At 41.6% G+C, this 20654-nt stretch overlaps 1 protein-coding gene across 5 annotated transcripts in view; it reads left to right on the top strand.

The window, feature by feature from the left end:
- Window positions 1-20654, top strand: part of CIB2 (calcium and integrin binding family member 2) — a 38028-nt gene that overhangs the window by 16624 nt on the left and 750 nt on the right. Inside the window, exons 3-6 of one of the 5 annotated variants that reach the window (XM_048955678.1) lie at window positions 2650-2761; window positions 11500-11647; window positions 11770-11932; window positions 15498-16197. In XM_048955678.1, the coding sequence (XP_048811635.1) occupies window positions 2650-2761; window positions 11500-11647; window positions 11770-11932; window positions 15498-15687 (613 nt within the window). In that variant the 3' untranslated portion in view covers window positions 15688-16197. Of the gene's footprint in view, window positions 1-2649; window positions 2762-11499; window positions 11648-11736; window positions 11933-14260; window positions 16198-20654 lie in introns of those variants that run through there. The other 4 variants (XM_048955677.1, XM_048955679.1, XM_048955681.1 and 1 more) reach the window with 4 other exon arrangements.

Here is a 20654-nt window from a genome sequence, read left to right as displayed (position 1 = left end):
CAGGCCACAGCTCTTCAAGCCCTGCTCTCTAACATGGCTCTGTACCATGGATCCCGATCTTCAGGAACAGTGTGGTCCAGCATGGATCCCCACAGGCAGCAGCTCCCCCAGACCTGGTCCTCCAACGTGGGCTCCTCTCCATGGGCTGCAGCTGCAGCCCAGGACCTGCTCTTGTGCAGAGGCTTTCTGTGGTCTGAGTTCTCCTTCAGAGCTCATCCACTGCTGCATGTGGAGATCAGCTCTGTGTGGTGTCCATAGGCTTCAAGGCAACAGCCTGCTAGTGTGCGTATCCTGGCAATTTGCATCACCAGGGCACTATAGCATCAATTGTACATAAGTTCCCATCTCTGTCTTTTCTTCAGCACGATGCATTCTTCCCTGCAGTCTGTGCAGTGCTGTCTTAAATGCAGTTGCTTTTGCTCATAGCAGCTGTTTTTAGAGGGGCTGAGTGCAGGGCCATGGAGAGGCTCATCAGTGCTGCTCTGGTTTCTGAAGCACTGAGTTCGCTGCATATTACCAGGAGCTGTTCTACAACTCTTCTGTGTAACCCTTCTATCTGAACAAGAGGCAGTAGCTTTGATTTTGGTGGAAATTCTTTTATTCCATTCTCTACAGTTGATTTCTGGGCCAGGTCAACCCACAACTCCTCTGATCTACTTGGACAGTCTGCTGGCACTCTTGGCTCTGTTTCGTTGCGCCAGTAAAGCTGCACTGCTATTTATTTTCTGTGAATATGCAAAAGCAATCCAGAAGTGAGTCTTTTGGGTGGTATTATTAAAGTTGAGTGTGCATTGAATACATTCATGTTGTTTTAGCATTAAATAGAATAGATACATTCCTGAATGAAATTCTTTCTTCTTCGTAACATAAATCAAGTGGCCAGTACTGTGGAGGCAGCCCTACACTTGGTGAGATGTTACATTAAATACGTTAGGTTCTGAAGGCTGCTTTAAAGCCTCTGCTTACTTCCTTCTAATCAGTGAGCCATTACAAGCTTTTGTCTGTTGTTTTCAGCACAGAGTTCTCATTACACAAGTAGCTTCACTGGACCTTAACACACCCAGTGGTGACCTTGGGGACGATTAGACTTTCTCTCCAAGATCAGTAGCAAATTAATTTGATATAAATGCACAGGCAGCATTAGTCTTGCAACTGTGTGAGCTCCCTCAAGGAGCTGTGAAACTTCTCTATTTTCATCAATTCCTTGAAACTTAGTTTCCTAAGAGTTAGTGCTTATGCTAGAGAGATGGGTCAGTGGGAAGACCTGAAATGCCTGCAAAAGCAGATCAGTAGTTTGGGTTTGGGCTGAATTCATTTGTTAGCAGTTTGTTAGGGAATCATGGCTTTAACTCCAGAGTTTAGTACATTAAGCTTAAACATACACCAATATCTGAAGGAACACGGCATCATCTGCCTGTTAAAACGTTTTACAATGTTAACAATCTCTTCTTATTCTCATCTGTGGGAAGGAAAACACTAGTAAATGCTACCAGGTTTTCCTCTGCATTCTCAGTGCAGAGTTACCTGTCTTGACAACAAAGGGAGCACATCCAGGAATGGGAAAGTAATGATGCAGGCATCCACAAGAATTCCTAGAAGCAGGTAGTGCAGAATTTGTAGTCATCGAAGGGCAGGGAGGCTGGTTGCAGACTCTGGGCTTATGAATATACATAATGGTCTGTTTATGGTAAATGGCAGCCTTTCCAACCTGTTTGTATTTAAATAGCACTGTAAAACCTTACATTGCTCCCCTGATAAGATGTAACTGTTTCTGTGACTAGGGCAGAGAGCCAAAGCCACTTTGTTTTTATCAGATATGCTTCCTGTTCAGGGACACGATGAGTGAAAGAACACAAAGCCTTTCCCTGCCAGGTCACTATTACTTATGAATTCAGATTGTCATCTGAAGTGCTGTCTGCTTCTATAAGAACAGAAGAAACAGAAACAGAAGAAAGTTAGAGCTGTTGGCACAGGGGTTTAATGGCAAACCATTTCCAGTTAGAAATTGATGTTACTGAGGGATGTGTCAGAACAATAGTGCACACAGTGCCTATCAGTGCAGCTCCTGGGAGGTGGCTCTTGGGGCTGGTTCCCATATTGGTCATGGTACTTGCTCTGTCCAAGTGTGAGAGCAGTATCACCAATGGATTGCATGAAAGCTAAACTAACGCTACATTTAACTACATGATGTATATCTTTCTCAGATCTCCAAAGGAGGCTGTGGGATTCCTGTTGTTTTTCTATCAGTTACCCACATTGAGTTACGCTGGATACTGCATCAAAGCTTTTCAAAAAGATGGAAATTTGGCAGGTTTAGCATTGTATGCTTAAAAAGAAACAATTAGCTGGATTTGTGTCTGATTGCTGAGACTGAATGTTAGGAAATGGTTCTTCATGAAGGGAGTGTGTGGACACTGGAGCATGCTCCTTAGGGAAGTAGTCACTGCATCAAGCCTGATGAGGTTCAGGGAGTGTTCAGATGATGCTCTCAGAAAGATGGTTGGATTTTGGGTGGTTCTGTGTGAAGCCAGGAGTTAGTGATCCTTGTGGATCCCTTCCATCTCACATTACTCTATGATTCCATGATTCTGTACCATGTGAATTGAATTGTTTATTTAAGTTGGCTTTTTTTTTTCTACTTGTTTACAGGTTGCATGGTCGGTACCATGAAATGGCACCAAACGTTGTGCCCATGGACTATACAAAGGATCCTGATGTTAAACTACCTATGCAGCTTATAATAAACATGCCTGAGCTAAAGGTAAGGCTTCTAATTGCTTACAAACTGCACCTTGTTAGCTCTGTAAATTGACTGCCAGAGGTTGGTAAGCCTTCTGATTGCTTACAAACTGCACCTTGTTAGCTCTGTAAATTGACTGCCAGAGGTTTTGCGGTTAAATTTGGTGCCTTGAAACAGTGTGGCAACCAAGGTCTTTCCTTTGCTGTTACTGTTCTAGGGCGTAGCCAGGCACAGAAATGGCAAAATATTTAGGTGGATGTTTCTCTTGCATAGATAGTTGGAACAGAATGTAAAGGAAATGAGGAGGAAATGAAACTATGTTTTATACTCTTTCCACTTTGTATATAGTGTCCTTTAGAAGCCAGTGGGTTTGACTGGCTTGTTTTGCTAATGATTCCCTTACTGGCATTGCTTAGTTTAAGAATATAATGAGTATGTACTTCTTTGTTGTTTAAATACTTACAGAAATGAAACCTATGATGTGATACAGGCTTCTCCTAGAATTTATAAAATGTTTCTTTCATCAATTGGTTGAGAGCTGTGCAGCTGTTGAACTCCCAAAGCTATGTAGCTCCTAAGGCTGAACAGCCCAGCTCTGGGTTGGTTTCTTACCAGCTGTTTGCATCGTCTGTGTCCTTGACACACTCAGTGTCCTTGACTGCCAGGGGTATCAGTGTAATTCTGTCCTGTGCAGCTTACAGAGCTGACCTTCCTAGCTCATCTTAATGAAATGAATGACATTTAATAAGTCATGTAGGTGCTGGAGTTTAAACAAAAATTATGCTCTGTCCATTATGTTGCTCTGTGTGAAGTAGAAACGGGACAGTTAGTAGCGTAATTCTAGGTTTGTTTATTAATGAGATGCTAATAGCAGCTACAGCATTCCATAAACCATTCGTTTCCAACGTTGTGTGTGCAAATGTGTTGAAATATCTATTAAAGACCCTAAGTTATGTGCCTGTGTAGTTAATGAAGAAGAAAGTGCATCCGGAAAAGTAATTATGGACTTTGAAAATAGATGGTATAAAGATCTTGCTGAAATGTTCCTTTCAGTTCATCAATGCGTAAAATATCTGATTGAACATATATATAATATAAATATCATATAAATATTTCAAAAATTTTATATAACACAAATTTTTGCTTGCTTTTTTTTCTTATACAAATAAAGAAATTAGGCAAATCTGGAAAAGTCTGCAGTACTTTGCAAAGGTGCCCTGTATTTTACCTACCTCAAACTGAATCCCAAGTGGAGATTGCAACACCAATTTCTAAGCTGATTATCCAGAATTAGATTGTTTAAAATGTAATTAGACATCTAAATCAGGAGCCTGAGGGAAGTTCTAGCACAAGCAGACTTAATTGGGCCCATCGGCTCTATGATGATGCATATTGTTAAATAGGTAATGGAGCTAAAAGTTGGGAATTGCAAGGCTTTCTCTAAGCCTTCTTTTTCCTCATAGGTTCAGCTGAATAATAATAGCAGGTGAACAAAAAGAGAGCAATTATGTACTACTTTTCAAAAGGACAAGGAGGTATTTCATGAAGTTATCAGGTAGATGGCTGACACAGCACGTGAAAATATCGAGGAACTCATTACCACGAGACATTCTGGAGACAGCGTGAATGTCATAAAAAATGATTTAAGTGCTTTTATTGAGCAGAATTCCACAGCTGCTGATAAGTTTTATGATTTGTATGTGATCTCTAACTCTGGAAGTCTCCCAGATATCCGTTGTACTCGCCTTTCTGAAAACGCTTTCCCTTATCTGCTATGGTTCCCAGTTAGAATTAGGCTGGTGATCTGGATGAACTGATAATTATGATAGTTGCTGTGTTCTACTTTTTTTTCTTCCCCTTAGAGGCAGTCCATAGACCAGATGAATTTATTTTTAAGGTCCCTATGAGATTTGTCTGAGATTATTTAATTAAAAGGACTTACTCGTAGCAATAAGCAAGAGCCAATTAGATGATGCTTACCAGCTAGGACAAAATGAAGATTATTTTTGTTGAAATAGGATTACTTACTGAAATGCTGACATGTTGAATGGGCAGACATATATGAAAGTGTAAATTAGTATACAGTATCACAAATAACTAATGGTCTTACCTGTGTGAATATGAAGTAATTGGATTTTTCCAATTTATCCTGGCAGGATAAAATAGCCTGTGCTTCACAGCACTGTGGGAGTACCTTGATTGTATTGAGCCAGCTAGCCAGCTATTTTTGCTTATACTTGAATTTGCATTTTTATCTTTGTAATTAAAATCCATCTTCCTTAAGGGGTTTTGATTCACTCATCCACTGTTGCAAGTAGTTTTATCTCTCTTTAGCAGGTCACGTCTTATTCACTGCTTTAGTGTCTTAGGTGTTTGTACTGGTGCTTCTGGTGTGGAAGATCACTGTTTCTGAAGTTTTATTTTATTACTGAGCCTGAATCTCTAGGACATTGGTAATGCAATATGAACTGCTCTGCCTCGGTTATGTAGCTCTTATGAAGCCCTTAACTGCCAGATGGCCAGTATTTGCTTTGTGAGAAATCCAGACAGGTTGATTTCAGCCTTCGGTTCAGAAAAGACGGTGAATAGTGATAATCACACATGTGGTTTTATTTGCTTTACTGATGTAGGATCAGACACTTAGGAAACCGTTGATTCTATGAAAACATTGACTGCTATGTTTGCAGGACAGCAGAATGTTTAAACTGAGATAGAAAATGTAAGTTTTGTTTTGAACCATAATTCGATTTTCAGATACAAGAGCGTATCTTGCTGCCATAGCAAACATAGGTGGTAAAGGGAACAGATTAAAGAAGTGTATTTAAAGTGGATCAAAATTGATCTTCTTGCACCCCTTCAAGTCTGTGAAGCTTTCTGATCCAGCTTTAGAATACATCATGAGGGAAATTGAACTTGATTTTATGCCAGCAACAGGACAAAATTTGCTGTCAAATTTAATAATTCTCTCACAGATCTCAAGAGATGTGGAAGACTTCAGAAATATTGCTGATTAACCACTCATTTCAGGAACAGAGTTTGTAAGAGTTCATAGTGAGCTTGTTTCCAGTAAAATAACAGTCAAATGAAGATAGTAGATCTTACTTCCCTCCCCTGCCCCACCATGTCTTTCAAGGTATTATCAGTACAGGATTTTAAAATGCCAGCAAGGTTATCAGCCATAAACCTGCACCAGCTGTGGTCACTATGGATTTTACTACTTCCTATACAGATGAAGAGAAAGAAGTATTTCATGCGGAGTTCATTTTCCAAGCAATGTGGTTATTTACTGTAGTTAATAAGGAAAAAAAAAAAAGGTCCTTAACCTTTCCAACTTTTCCAGACTGCTAAACAAATTGTTCGTGTTGGTTCTTGAGTAAGTTCTCATCAAGACAAAGACTAAAATGATGTTTGAATCCCAGAATAGAAACAAACAAACTAAATGTCTATTGAATTTTAATAAAATTAGTGATAATTTCAATGCACCTGGCTTTTTTCATATGCACATTACACTTCTAGTTACTGGCAATGTTCAGCTCAATACCACTGCAGATTCTGACAAATGGATAGAATCAATAATGCACTTTTCTAAATTAGATTCTGCTAGTATAAAGAAGCATCTTTACTTCACGCATTAATGTTTTGAGCCAGGGTGAATTTAAATATGATACCTATGTTTCAAAGAAGAACTTACTTAAATTGGTAATGAATTTTTCACTAATTCATGGTTCTTAAGTTGAAAGTCAGGGCAAGCGATAAATAAGTAAAGAAGGGGCAGATACTTTAAGTTGATTAGGTCTACCATTACACTGAAGTTAGCAGATCTAGTTTACTCCAACTGTTTTGTTGTAGTTTCTGTTCACTAATTTTGACCACTGTGGTTACACGGGCAAATATATCTACTAAATTAATGAGTATATAAGCCTAGCTGAGATTACAGTAATTAATACTGCAAATATGTGGCAACAGTATGAGCTGCTCAGTGTGAAGCCATGTAACAAGGGAAGATTGTTTCAAAACAAAACTGATTTCACTTGCCTTATCTCTGTCATTTTTTCATAGCTGGATGTAGGAATGTAGGCTGATCATAGAGGTCACGTATGATCTGTAGAAGTGCACGTGTGGCCATCGTCATTGTGGTGTATATGTCTCTAATAGAAGCTTCAAGCTGGTATCTGGTGATGCAGCAGTCTTTGTGTCAAGAGTAGAGTAGGTTATAAAAGGGCTTTCTGGAGGGGAACGATTTTTGCTACGCTCACTTTACAGTCTGCTGCTTTCCACTTTTGTCTCGTGCTCTGACTTCATTGATCCTCACAGGCCTTGTCATTCACTGCAGTGGTGAGTGAGGTAGTTCATAAATCCACACACGGCTGAAACAGAATGAGCAGCAGGCACAGGAATCAGTCAGGAGGAAGAAAGGACACACAGGGAACAGTGAATTGGTCACCTTTCAGAATCAAAGTTTGCACCTTATTTTTTATGGGTTTGAGCATGAATGCATGCATGGTGCTTCAAAATAAAATAAAACCATTTCCTGTGATTTTAAGCAGTGCTTTGCAGACTGCTTTGTGTGCTTGGGCATCTCTGCTAGTGTCACTTGCATGAAAATCCCAAAGTGAAGGCCAATTTATGCGGATGTAAAACTGAGAAGCATTTTGTAGTGACTGCTCAGCCTCTCTGGCTTAGTTATCTTAACCTAAGGAGAATTATTTCAGATTTATTTGCAACATCTTACTTCTAAAACATAGTTTGTACTAAAAGGATACTGTGCTTGAAATTAATTGGTCAAGCCACAAGATGATTGAGAAATGGGTGAGGCAAGAGGACACACAGTGTCATGTACATGGTATGTTTTTTTCACACCTCTGGTGGAAGTGAGAGCAAGGTGTGAGTAACAAACAACATGGTAAGATTTGACTACAACCCCTGGCACAAGCCCAGCGATAATATTCATAGTCATGGACTGGCCTGGGTTGAAAAGGACCACAGTGACCATGCAGTTCCAACCCTGCACTATGTGCATGGTCACCAACCACCAGACCAGGCTGCCAGAGCCACATCCAGCCTGGTTTTTTTGTTGTTAGAAAACCAGTCACCATGATTGATCATATTGTGTTCTAAGTCCTTACGCCAGAATAGATGTGATGGTGCATTAAAAGTATGTAGAAATACAGCTGTCTAACTAGAAAAGGCAACGGTTAAGAAGATAGATAGCTTTTACAAGAATTATCTCAAGTGGCTTCAACATCAGCAATCTGCAAAACAGCTGAGTTTTAGCTGTAATAGTTCATCGTTTCTGCCTCATTTTTATTGTAAGAGGATGGAAAAAGCTTCTTAACAAGACAAATGTGGGTTTTCTGTTGTAAAAGGGTTCTTTCTCAAACAATTAGTACTTGAAGGAAAACGATCTATGAAGGAACAGTATCATTTTCCCCATTGCTCCCTCCCCCCCATGTCTTTTCCTTTAAATATGATGGAACCTTAATCTGTGCTCTTTGGAGCAGAGGTAATGAAATTACAGAAAGGATGTGAAAAGTATCTGTGAAGGTAAACTAATACTTTCCATTGTGTAAACTACAGATATACTGCCTGAAGACACACAATATGAGAAAGTTAAAGGAAAGGAATCAATATGAGGAAAGATTTTATTTTTCATTTAGATTTTAGAGATGCATTTGGCAAAGAGTTACTTAAGAAATATACCCAGGTCATTTAATTCATTGCTGGTATTTTCAAGGCCTCTAACATGTCAAGTAGTTAATTCATCTTATGCAACCACAGTGTACTTAGTGAGATCATGGCTGGCACTTGGAACGAGGAAGTCCTGGGTCTGATATTCACTGCTGATAGGGATATTTGCATCTGTGTGGTCCTTGTTTGTTATTCAGGGCTGCCTCTAAGCTGTCAGTTTATAGCTGTTGCCATAATGCCTAGTTCTGATGGGGTCAGTTCTGAAGGGAGTGATGTAGCGCAATAGCATTTCTAACTTTTTGTTGTTGTACTGAGCATTCCCTAATATTTACACGTTTAACAGATACATTCTTATGTATGTGCTTTGAGGAAGAGAGTGGGACGAATTGAATCCTGCTTTGTCTTGCTGATAAGCTGACCACTGAAAAACAATTGAAACAACAAAATCAACCATTTTTTCTGGAGCAACTCTCCATATCCGTGTTCACAGATTCAAGGACAGGGGTATTTCCAAGCTCTCAAGTCAGATACTCTTTTCAGTACCCACTGCTGCATTTTATTTTTCACTGGCCTATTTTTTTCTCATCTGAGCAGTGAGTTCAGCCTCATGTATGAAGCTCAGAGCACAGTGAGGTTGTTAATCTTTACCCTTTAAAGACTGTAGGAATGTTTCCTATTGTGAAGTTGTTCACTCTGTAAGCCATGCAGCAGAATTTTAATGTATTATTGACTGACTTAATGGTCTGTCATTTGGGACCATGACTCTGTGGTTTCTACTTTAGCTGTCTTTTAAAACAACTTTAATCTTCGCCATTATCTCAGCCAGAAAGGTTGGAGTTATCTTGGCATTTAGGAGTGCTAAAATCTCTGGTCTTCATGATTGTTCTGAGAAATTACAATTCTGAATTTGATTTCTGAGAACTCACCTACCCACAAAAGGTTGACAGACACAATTGTGCTGTTGGATGGCTGTTTGCCTTTTGGCAGACTCCCATTGCTACCATGGAAGGGAGTCCTGGAGTGCAAACTTTGAGGCTCAGGGGCATCTCATTAGGTAGTTAATGTATGTTGAGACCTACACTGCCATTAGGTTGCAGTCTCCTAATGGATCAGGTATGCTCTGAGGATGTGAATAATCCTTTTAGCTTTTTTATGCAAGTATCTCAAAGTTACAGCCGGTAAGGCTGCCAAAATGTGCTCTTACATTTCCAGGGTGGTTTGACTTGCCAAATGTACTTAGATGCAAGACAGGCTTTTTCAAACCAGGCCTTATACCCAAATAAATGCCTCTCCATTTCTCTGTAATTGCATCTTGGAACAGGCTGCAAGGAGTCATCCAGTAGTGAGTCCACACATGACCAATCACCTGAAGAAGAAAGGAATGCTGCTTTCCAGGAACTAGATGTTCTTTGAAATGTTATTTATGTGCACAGCCACAACTCACTATCGTTTCTTGTGCTGATCTTATAACGAGAATCCTTAAAATTAAAATGGGCGGAAAATGGCGTGTTGCATGTAACGTGTAACTGACACATGAAGAAGGACACGGGGGAAGACTTTCATGGCCATTACTGCAGCTAAGAAGTCTGTGATATGACCTCTTAGTATGAACAGGCAGATTTACAGTGTTCTCAAGGAATGGTGATTTTCCTGGAACTTAGCTAGAATTCTTCATTAGCATGTGTATCACAGAATCTAGACATTTGGGTTCTACCAGGCTGTGTTCTCAAACACGATAGGCTTGTGCTATTGAATATGCTAAATGTAAAACATCAAAGTACCTTACAAGAACTGGGCTATGTACTACTAACACACAGCTGTCTCTGAAGTTAAATTCAACAACTTTTAATGATGTGCAGCAGCTTAAAAGAAGAGCTAAAGATAATGATGTCCAATTGAAATCACAAAGGAAATTTGGAAACACAATGATCAATATTTTGATTGGCATCTTTGACTTCAGACAGGATCTGCAGAACAGCCTTGGCCAGATGCCCCTCGCAGTTCAGATCACGTTCATGGGTTCTATTCCCACTCAGTTGAATTGATTTGTAGCTATTTTATAGAAATAACTGCAAATTCATCTTAGTTTTTATACAGATGTGGGAAATACATTGTTTTGTTACTATGAAAAGATGTTGTTTTGTTGCTGTAAAAGCTTTTTTTTTTTTTTTTTTTAATACTTCAGAGCAATAAAGCAACTTCTCTGTGCTTGCTGGCTCTTGTTTATGGTTTTAGGATACTGTCTTTTGAGAGTGGCGTTGTTACCGACTGCATTGGTAAGGTGCTGGAATAGGATCTTAGAATCATCTCTGAAGAGATGAAATTTAGTTTAAAATTCTAGAATTCAGATTCATTTCAACCAGAGGTTGGATATTTTTGTATAGCAGTGAAAATGAAAGACCTTTCTACAGGATGCTACTAGGGATGCGACCTCTACATCCTTAATAAACAGGCTTGGTTTGTTTGATGGTTCATTGGTGGTTCTGCATTAAGCAGATAGGCAGCTATGCTTGCTTCTTACAATGCTTTCATAAACAGTAGTCATTCCTCCAGCCTTGGGTCAGGTGCTGGCAGAGGTATAAAGTCTCCATTTGTTTTATTGACTTTCTCCTTAGTTTCTTCTGCTATCATCCAGTCTGTATCTACTAGCTTCATAATGCAGGACTAGTAATTCTCTTGACTTTATTAGTATGACAGCTTGTCAGGAAGCAATTTTATGCAAATGGTGTTCACACTCTTAGTACCTTTATTCTAACATTTATAAAGCAGGTCTACTCTCAAGAGAAATGAAGTCAACACCAGTATGGAGAAAATGAGTAACAATGGAGCTGAGAAAATCTAGGCAAGAAGCTGTACTGTGCAGCAGCATGCTTTACTGACACTTTGTGCCCTAACATGCAAATGTAAGCTTTTGGATGCATTTTGGAGGAAAAAAGTTATCTGCAAGAAGAGATCTTCAAACAACTAACGACTGTTTGTTTGGCAAGGTTTAGGCGCATTTGCTGATATTCCAAATAGGTGTTACTGGTTTTTTTTATTTGTTTTAAGTAATAAAAGGTTTGTATTTACAGGAGAATCCCTTTAAGGAAAGAATTGTGGAATCTTTCTCGGAAGACGGAGAGGGAAGCCTCAGCTTCAATGATTTTGTGGACATGTTCTCTGTGCTCAGTGAAATGGCTCCCAGAGAGCTCAAAGCTATCTATGCCTTTAAGATCTATGGTAATGTACTGAGATAGTTTTGTATGTCTTTGCTGAAAATAAATGTGAGAGTTGCCAGTGATCTTTTCTTTGCTTCTTTCACTCTTCAGATTTTAACACAGATAACTTCATTTGTAAAGCAGACCTGGAACAAACCCTCAATAAGCTGACCCGAGAAGAGCTAACAGCAGAAGAAATCACTCTGGTTTGTGAGAAAGTGATAGAAGAAGCTGACATGGATGGTGATGGCAAATTAGGATTTGCGGATTTTGAAAACATGATTTCCAAAGCACCGGACTTTCTCAGGTATGGAGACAAAGACTGTCACTTTGCCTATTTTCAGGTATTCTTTCTGGCTGTTGGCTGTGTAGCGTAGTGTAAGAAATATCAGGCATAAGAGAACTGAGTTTTGCTGAGGAGCCTGGAGGATGTCTTCTTACCCTAACTCAATTTAATTCTCCAGAGCCTACTCCAGTTCTGTCCTAACTTAAGACTAAGAGCTCAGTGACTCAGTTATCCCCTCCTTTTTTTCTGTCTGTATCTGTGTGAATTTTTCAGGGATATATTTTCATCTTCTGGAAGCTCAAACACATACAGTTTTCAACCAGGGATCCCTGTTGCATAGGAACCCATCCAGTGTGCCAGGATTTTTATGTATTGATTTTTAAACAAAATTACAGATGTCATGGCTGCTTCTGGAGAGGATTGCCAAAGCTCACAGTCAAATGGACTTATTTCCATAGGAAATAAGACTGAATGTTAGAACTGAGTTGAAGTAGATTAAAATTTGGATTGATAATCTTGATGCTAATGGTGATTAAGAACTTTGATGTGTCCTGAAAAATACAGGAGAGTTTTTTTTTCTACAATAAATTAAATTTCTAAGGAAAAACATTGTGAGGCAATGGTTCTGCTGTAAAGTGTGAGGTCCCTGTGGATCCCAGGAAACATCAGCATCTGAGGATGATATTCTGGAAAGTCAATATGAGTGTCTTCTATACATTAGAAATATATCAGGCACTCCTTGACTAATCAACTTACCAACAGGCACTCTGTTGCAACATATATGTCATCATTATGGTGAGATTGGACTGAGTATATGTAATATTTTGTTAGCACATGTTTATAGCAAAAAAACCCCAAACATTTTCTGCAGATTGGTCTTCTGTATAGAAGCTGCTGGGATCAGGTAGAATTTCATTTATTCAATGAAAAGGCTGTGCTGTACCTATAGAGCTGGTAGATAGCACAGATCAAATGTGAAGAATAGAAGGCAGATTGAAAATACAGCAGAAGCTGTAGTTTCAGAGGTTTCCTGTGCCATGACAGATTTTACTGCTGTGTTGTAGAAGCAGTTTGCAAGCTATGATGTGAAAAGATATGAAAACCTTTTTTCATCTTGGTGAAATTGTCCCTTTTGAAAGTCTTTAGCAGATGAATGGGAGAACTGCCAACCTATCCGTGTCCAGAGACAGCTGTGATTTCATCTGTTTTTGCGTATCTCCTTTTTTTGTGCCCAGCTGAATACATTCCAAACTTTAATTTCAAGGAAATGGGAATACTTACTGATTAATACTTTCAGTTGCTTATCAGCTCTGAAAATTAGACACTTTGCATTAAAGCAATGGTCGCTTTTAAGAACTGGTTGCTGATGAGCTATGGGAGATGTTGGGTAATTATAGTATCCAGAGACTTTGTTTTGAAGCTGTAGGCAATCAGCATTTCTGAACACTGTATCCTAGAATACCACATTGGTGCCTAGTATGTGTTTCTGCAGAAAACGTTAAGTAATCTTCCAGATCTCAGATTGTTTCTGTTGGCAGTGAAGAAATTCTTTATTCTCTATTCTTTACCCTTATTCCATACAAAGAGCCACTTCTTCACATTGTAAGAGTATGAAGCTTAGGATGCAAGGTAGAAACCTGTGGCTTTGCCACTGCTTCAACATGTGTTCTCTGCAAAACCATTTGTCATACAACATCTGTCATACAACTCCGTCTTCTTTATTTTGCTAAATGAGTCCCGTGCTTGCCTGACTTTTGGCAAACATGGGAAACTTTTATAATATGTTCTATTCAAATGTAAAATCTCATTACTGAAGAAGAATATCTTCTTTGCCTTATTGATAGGAATGTTCAAAGGTTTTCCTTTGCATACTCCATTTTTGGAGCACTTATTTCACAGAGCTCAATATACCAATTTATTTTTTCTAAGCTGCAGTACAGTTATATGTACTTGATACATGCAGCAGGCATTAATTTTGACACCATGATCCAGGCTTGTACTTGATATGAGCTCAAGTTCACCCATTGTACGTTGACTGATTTTTTTTCCTCATGTCACCGCTTCCTTTGTTTATGATGCTGTTCAGGTTTAATCCCTTACAGACAGCCTTTGCAAGGTTTGTGCTGTTGTCAGGCAAATGAAAATGCTCTTGTTTGTTGCTTGATTTGTGCTGCTGATGTTCATGACTTTTTGTAGAAGCTAGAAGACGACACTGCTCCTTGTTGACCAAGGTAGATGTTATATGCATTTTTGACTGTTATTCTGGAAGCTTGAGTAAGTTATAAATAAATGATAATTGCTAGTTCAGAGAATTTGATTTCAGTAGGTTTCAAAATTGTTCTCATTTAGAAGCTGCTTGTAGTGCAATGGAAGCATTTGGACTCTGAGCTGGCATTAGCGAAGTGTTCTGTTCTACAAGACTGGTTACATTTTCCCCAGGAAATTGGTTTATAAATCATCATGGAAGTTTAAGCTTATTCGAAGGCCTGAGGGTGAAACATACTATAACAATCTGAAATGGAGCTTGAGAAGAATATGGCATTAGTAACACCTGGGAGCTGACAAACCTGAGCAGTGAGACAACATATGAAACAAAAAGATGTCATTGTAAATATGCTATTCTGAACTATGTGGGCCTTTACTCCTCTAACAGCTGATATCCTGATTCTTGTCCTATCCAAAGCTGAAGGGGCAGCAACTATGTCTTAGATTCTGTGCATTCTGTAAGTTCTTTTCTAAAGTGCAGATGATCTAGTTCCTAAAGACTAAAATCAGAGCTAGTGACAAATAGGCAGGAGATTATTAGTGAGAAAACAGTAGCAAGAAATCACTTTTATCAGTGTTTTCTTATTAGTAAAATGCTTAATTTTCAAAGTTCAGAATGATACCCAGAAATACAAAAATAGTCTTGGACTTAGCAAGAGAAGCATCACCTTTATCTGCCTAGTTTGATCTGCTTAGGAACCCAAATGCTGTGCAACAGCCTAAGTGCAATTGGGAAACATTTTGCTTTGCTGTATATCCAATAAATAAGTCAATTGACACTTGATTTAATCCAGTGCTCTGCTTGGCCCTCTAATCAAATAATTTCAGAAGATGGAGGTTTCTCTTCACGTATGTCAATCTTCCTGAGAGCCTGAGAGAAGGCTTGCTGTGCTGGCAAGTAGTTAACAGAAATGCCTTGTCTAACTGTGGATTTTAACTGTCCTGGAGAAGGAGACAATGTGAAATGTAAATATTCTGCAGTTGGCATATGAATCAGAAATTAAGCAGTCGTTCTTGTTTTATTCTTTATTCTGTTACAGAAAGATCTGAGGTTTCCAGCCCTAGTTTCTAGCTTTAGCTCATTCTAAAAACTGAGCACATTTGCAGATCTGAGATCTGCACCACAAATTTTTGTCTACGTCTTTCCTGCACTAAATCTGATCTTTTCTGAGGATGTTATCAGTATCTCCTTGTACGTATATCTTGTTGTAGAATAAACTCTTATATAAAAGAAATATTATCAGTACCTCTGAATTTCCGTAGTTACTCTCTTACACACAGAGAGAGGGTTATTCTAAACAGCATTCTTTCTTTCTGACAGGCTAATTGAACTTTACGTGATTCAAGGGAGCATTCTGACTTACCTAAGTTTGCCATCTCTGTCTGCAACCAGAATTCAAGTCCTTTTAATTACAGAATCTAATTCACAGAACTATACTTTGCAAATAAGGACAGCACGTTTGAGAAATGCTTGCAGCTCAACTGCAGTAAAACATAGACACAGTCTGTAAAATGACGTTGTGAAGAGCTGAATTACTGCTGTTTGGTGAAATTGTGGAGATGACACTGCTGGTATGATAATGCTGAAAGACCAAAAAGTTACCTTAGTTTTGTTTTTCAAGTGGTATCACCATCCTGTATCCTCATCACTACTGCAGATCTACCAGCTGCTTGGTTCAACCTTCTGCTTACTGAACGTGAAGTCAACACTTTGCCCTGTCAGATTCTGATTTCCTGTGTTAGATAGTAAGTGGCCTTTGTTAATGCTGTGATAGGTTGCACCAGAGGCTTGATCAGTAGCAGTTTTCTGGAAGTTTCCTCAAATAAATATTGTACTATTGTATGTCAGAAGAAAAGTGAGAATGTTCCCATCACAACAAAATGGTAGTAATTTTGGGGATAAATATGAAGTCTCTTCACTGTTAAAGTCGAGTAGCTGCAATGCAGGCCTGCGGATTGACTTTTGGGTCATTGTCAAGAACTCAGCCTCTGTATGAATATCAGCATTCCTTGCTTTTGGAGTAGCTTCCATAGGTAATTTCTTACAGTAAAGAACTGTCCTGTTGCTGTAAGCGCCTGTTCTGTATTCCTGAGAGACCGCAGCTTGGCCAATTACTGAGGTGACACCAATGTGGTGAACAGCAAATGGCGTTTATTACACATATACACTAACTTATATAGCCTAAGTACTTCGTCTATGCCCCTAAGGGCACGCACCACACATCAATCATAGAGCAGGGAGGGGGCCTAACACGTCACAACCCACAGGGGGGTCTTGCAGTCTCGCAGTTGCTGACAACATCTCCCCCCCCTCCATGCTCAAGAAAGTCTACTACAACTCGAGAGGACCCTAACCGCGTACAACCCGCAATCCCCGCATGGTGCCTATACATGCCATTGTCCTCTCGGTTAAGCCTTGCCCCGTTACATCCCGATTCGCAAAATAATCCTACCCTAATAACCCTACAATACTAATAAAGTTATAGACAGAGAGATTAGAGATTAGAGTAATTGCTGATAGCTCTAGTGGCACTATCTATGCCCAATATATACCAACGTTGTCTCAGGTACCTGTTGGAAAGTACTTCAAAAATAAGAAACATCTGTTCAATATCAAGGCAGATGTCTCAAGCCTTGAGAGCATTGCTCTCACAAACCTGCTGTATGGAATTGCTTGTTCTCCAGGCCTCAATTTGGCCACTTGTCCCTGAAGGGAACCCATTCTAATGCCCACAATGTGTACTGCACTGGCTTAAGAACCATGCACATCAGATTTGTTACATGCAGAAAGAGAAGGCCTAATACTGTCAGGATTTCTAATGCATTTAAAGCAAGGAGTGATTTCAATCCCTGTTTCTCTACACAATCTATCAGGTGTGTGATGTCTTTCCGATTGAGGGATACCCCTCCCAGGCCTCTGTTACCGTTTCCTACTACCAGGAAGATCTCTAGTACTTTTCCTTCCTCTATCAGGCTAGATCTAAACTTCCCACAATCTGTTAGTGCATCTCTCTTAACTCCCAAATGCAAATTCACCTTTCTCCTTTCGCTATCCTGTTCAGTCACAGCTGGAAGCTGCGAGCTCCGCACTGCTCCCACTGTGCCCATCTCCCTTTGATCATACACTGACTGTTGTAGAGGCTTCTGATTGGTTGCATGCGCACTCAATCTTGTAAAAGGATGTGTGGGTCGAGTCAATGGGTCTGAACACTGTGGCAGAGAGTGGGTCCGGAGACTATCGTTATTTCTTTCTCCGTTGGGTGTAACCTGAGCAGAGGGCGCCGGCCGGACGCCACCTACACCTTCAGGTGCAGTCAGAGTGGACAGTGCTGGCCGTACACTATCATCCGAGCACCTGTAAGTTACATCGCTTCCCTTTCTCTCTGCTGTTTTTTCTTCTACCACTTCTCTAACTTTTGACCAATCCATACCCGAGCCTTGCCCGCAGTCCCCACCCCCCTGGGTGTTACTGCATTCCACCTCCTGAGAGGAGACAGCAAGTGTCCATCCCAGCTCACTTTTCCCCCTGCCCCCACAAGTGGTATTGAATTACACAGAGAAGGATACAGCGGTTGTCCTGGATACGGCTGAGAAGTTTCAGCGACCTTGGATTCCTGCACTTGAGCCGTTTTGCAAGATAAAAGTGCAGACAGTTCAGCGCAGTCTTCTTCTATTTGTTTGTGCGAAGCTGAATCCGAGGGGGCGGTGAAGGGGGATGCCGATGGTGTGGACAAGACGTTAGTAGTCATAGCTGAGGGCATATTTGCGGTGTTCTCTTCCTCAGTGGACCTGCAAGAAAGCACGCTCCCCGCACAAGTAAGCATAATCCTGCCCAAGAGGCGCTCCCCCATTCCCATGGTTAACGCCACTGTGGGTGAGGGGCTCACTGAGGTACGGGACCCCGATCTTGGGTAGGCAGAGCCGCATTGTCTGGCCCGTTTGGTGTTCCCGGGGAGGGGACCTGGGCCTACAGCACCCTCCCATCCTTGTTTCCCTGCGGCACCATGACAAACTTCCAACATTGGTGTGCAACATGTCCAGCTCTGCCACATAATTGGCACCGCCTCTCCGGTCCCTGTGAACCACTCTGCCCCGTCTTCTCAGGGCACTGCGCCTTAAAGTGACCACGCTGCCCACACTTAAAGCACGGGCCTTTATCCCTTTCTTCCCTGACCTGAGTGGCTGACATCACTGTGGTCTTAACCGCAGAACTAACTGAAGCAGCCATCCGCTGCATGGCGGCTGCTAGTCCCTCATAAGTTAATGGTATGACCCTCTGATGATCTAGTACATACTTAATAAGCTCCCCTGGGGTAGTTAGAGTTCCCGGTGCTGCTCTGATGATTTGCTGGATGTCCGGCAGCGATTTCTGCTTAAGACAATCTATTATGACTGGTGATTGGACCTCCCGCGGGAGGTCAGATCCCTCCACTGCATGGATCAGGCGATTCGCAAAATCAGAAAATGACTCAGAGGGGCCCTGCTTGATTTCTGCCCATGGAAGCACAGGTTCCGCAACCTTAGCCAATTCTCGCAGGGCTTGAAGGGCTGCAGTTGTAATGGCTGCCAGCTCTCCTGCTCTAAGCAATGCTGCTTGGCCCTCCGGGGATCCCACCATTCCATCTGCCAGGCCCTGAAGACGTGCAAGATTAGTTCTGTCGCCTCTGCGCTGGCCGTTGGCTGGATGGTGGGGGTCACGGGTGGCAGCAGCCACTACAGCTTGAAGTAGTCTATTCCATTCATTATACCACAGGATGTATTGTACAGGCTCAAGAATAACATGCATAAGGTTCACCACATCATATGGCAAGAGACTAGAAGCCATGAGAGCTTCCACCGCTGCCATGGTAACAGGGGAACGCAGACCTTTGCTTTTAACTAAATCCAAAAGGCGAATAATTGCTTTGGAATCCAGAGGAGTCCAAGCTGGACCCTCTGGTTTTACCACCACCAGGAGAGTAAGCGCGGTACCTGCTGGATCTGCGGCTCCTAAGTCTTCTCTCACACGAGCCCAATCAGTGAGGGTAGGCGGGCCCCATGAAGCTGTCGATATGGGACCATGCCCCTCCTGAGCGGACCCCGGGGCCATCCCCGTCGGAACGCCCCCCCCACAGCAAGGCTGGGGACAATCCACGCCCCTCGGGGGGTGGCCGCCATAGCAAGCGGAATCGGGCAGTAGGTGAGTCCCGCCCCCGCTGCCGCATTCCACAGGTCGCACCACAACTCCTCCAGACATCTCTCCCTCCCCAAGGACCCTCTTATCAACTGTGCTAAAAGTTATACCGCGTTCCTCCACAGGCCCCCCTCCCCCTTTATCTTTAAAGGGCTTAAGTGAAGGATATAAGCTGCAAGCCGGGTAAGGAGATGGGTCCTCCTCTTTATGATATGATCGTTCCTGCTCCGCTTCGTTCTTCTTTATCCCCAGGGTCGTTGTTTCTGGTGGGGCCGAAGGAGTCAGCGCCATCTTGCCCTCCAGCGAACCTGTAGGGGAGACAAGACCCCCCCCTGGCCCTAACCCCAGCAGATCCCTAGCACGGTCACCTGCAATCTTCTCCTCTTTTGCTTTCCTAAGAGCTGTCAAAATTAATCCCCACACTTTAAACTCCGCAACCTTTTGAGTGGACATTGCTCTCTGTGAGAGCACAGCAGTAAATGAATCCCAATTATCAGGATCATATAGGTCAGAGGGGGATGATAATAGCCCCTCCTTTTCCAGCAAGGAGAGTGTCGCTGAAATCTCCTTCTTAGAAGGAACATTTTTCCCGCAGTAAATTTTACATGCATGCAGAATCACCTTTATAACGGCTTCCATAACGCGTCCGGCCGAACTTATGCCTGGCCTCTCCTGGCGCTTCCCCTAACGTCCTAGGGGGATCCCGGCTCCTTCTCCCGGGCCTCCCACCTGACAAGGAGTAATGCGCACTCCTCCCCGTCCCCGGGCTTCCACTACTCCGCAGATTTGAATTTACCCGCTCTGCAATGGACTCCTGCTCCGTTGGCTGATTCACTCCCAGGAATCACGTCGGTCGGGGTCACCACTTGTTGCCGTAAGCGCCCGTTCCGTATTCCTGGGAGACCGCAGCTTGGCCAATTACCGAGGTGACACCAATGTGGTGAACAGCAAATGGCGTTTATTACACGTATACACTAACTTATATAGCCTAAGTGCTTCGTCTACGCCCCTAAGGGCACGCACCACACATCAATCATAGAGCAGGGAGGGGGCCTAACCACGTCACAACCCACGGGGGGGTCTCGCAGTCTCGCAGTTGCTGACAACACTGTCCACAAAAATAATTTTGCAGATCAAATGGTAGAGCTGCATTTCAAAAGGAATGGTGTAGTTTTATTATCAGCCCATTAATATCTTTATCAACAACTTAGGACTGAAAATTAAAAAATATCTCCCTGTCCAAATGATGGCAAGACTTTGGGTAAAGCAGTGGTTGGAAACTATTAGATCTGCTTTCAAAATGAG

The sequence above is a fragment of the Lagopus muta genome, chromosome 10 (assembly GCF_023343835.1).
Source record: "Lagopus muta isolate bLagMut1 chromosome 10, bLagMut1 primary, whole genome shotgun sequence".
Taxonomy (NCBI): Eukaryota; Metazoa; Chordata; class Aves; order Galliformes; family Phasianidae; genus Lagopus; species Lagopus muta.
Note: the sequence above shows the minus strand (reverse complement) of the source record. Positions and strands in the feature narration are given on the sequence as shown.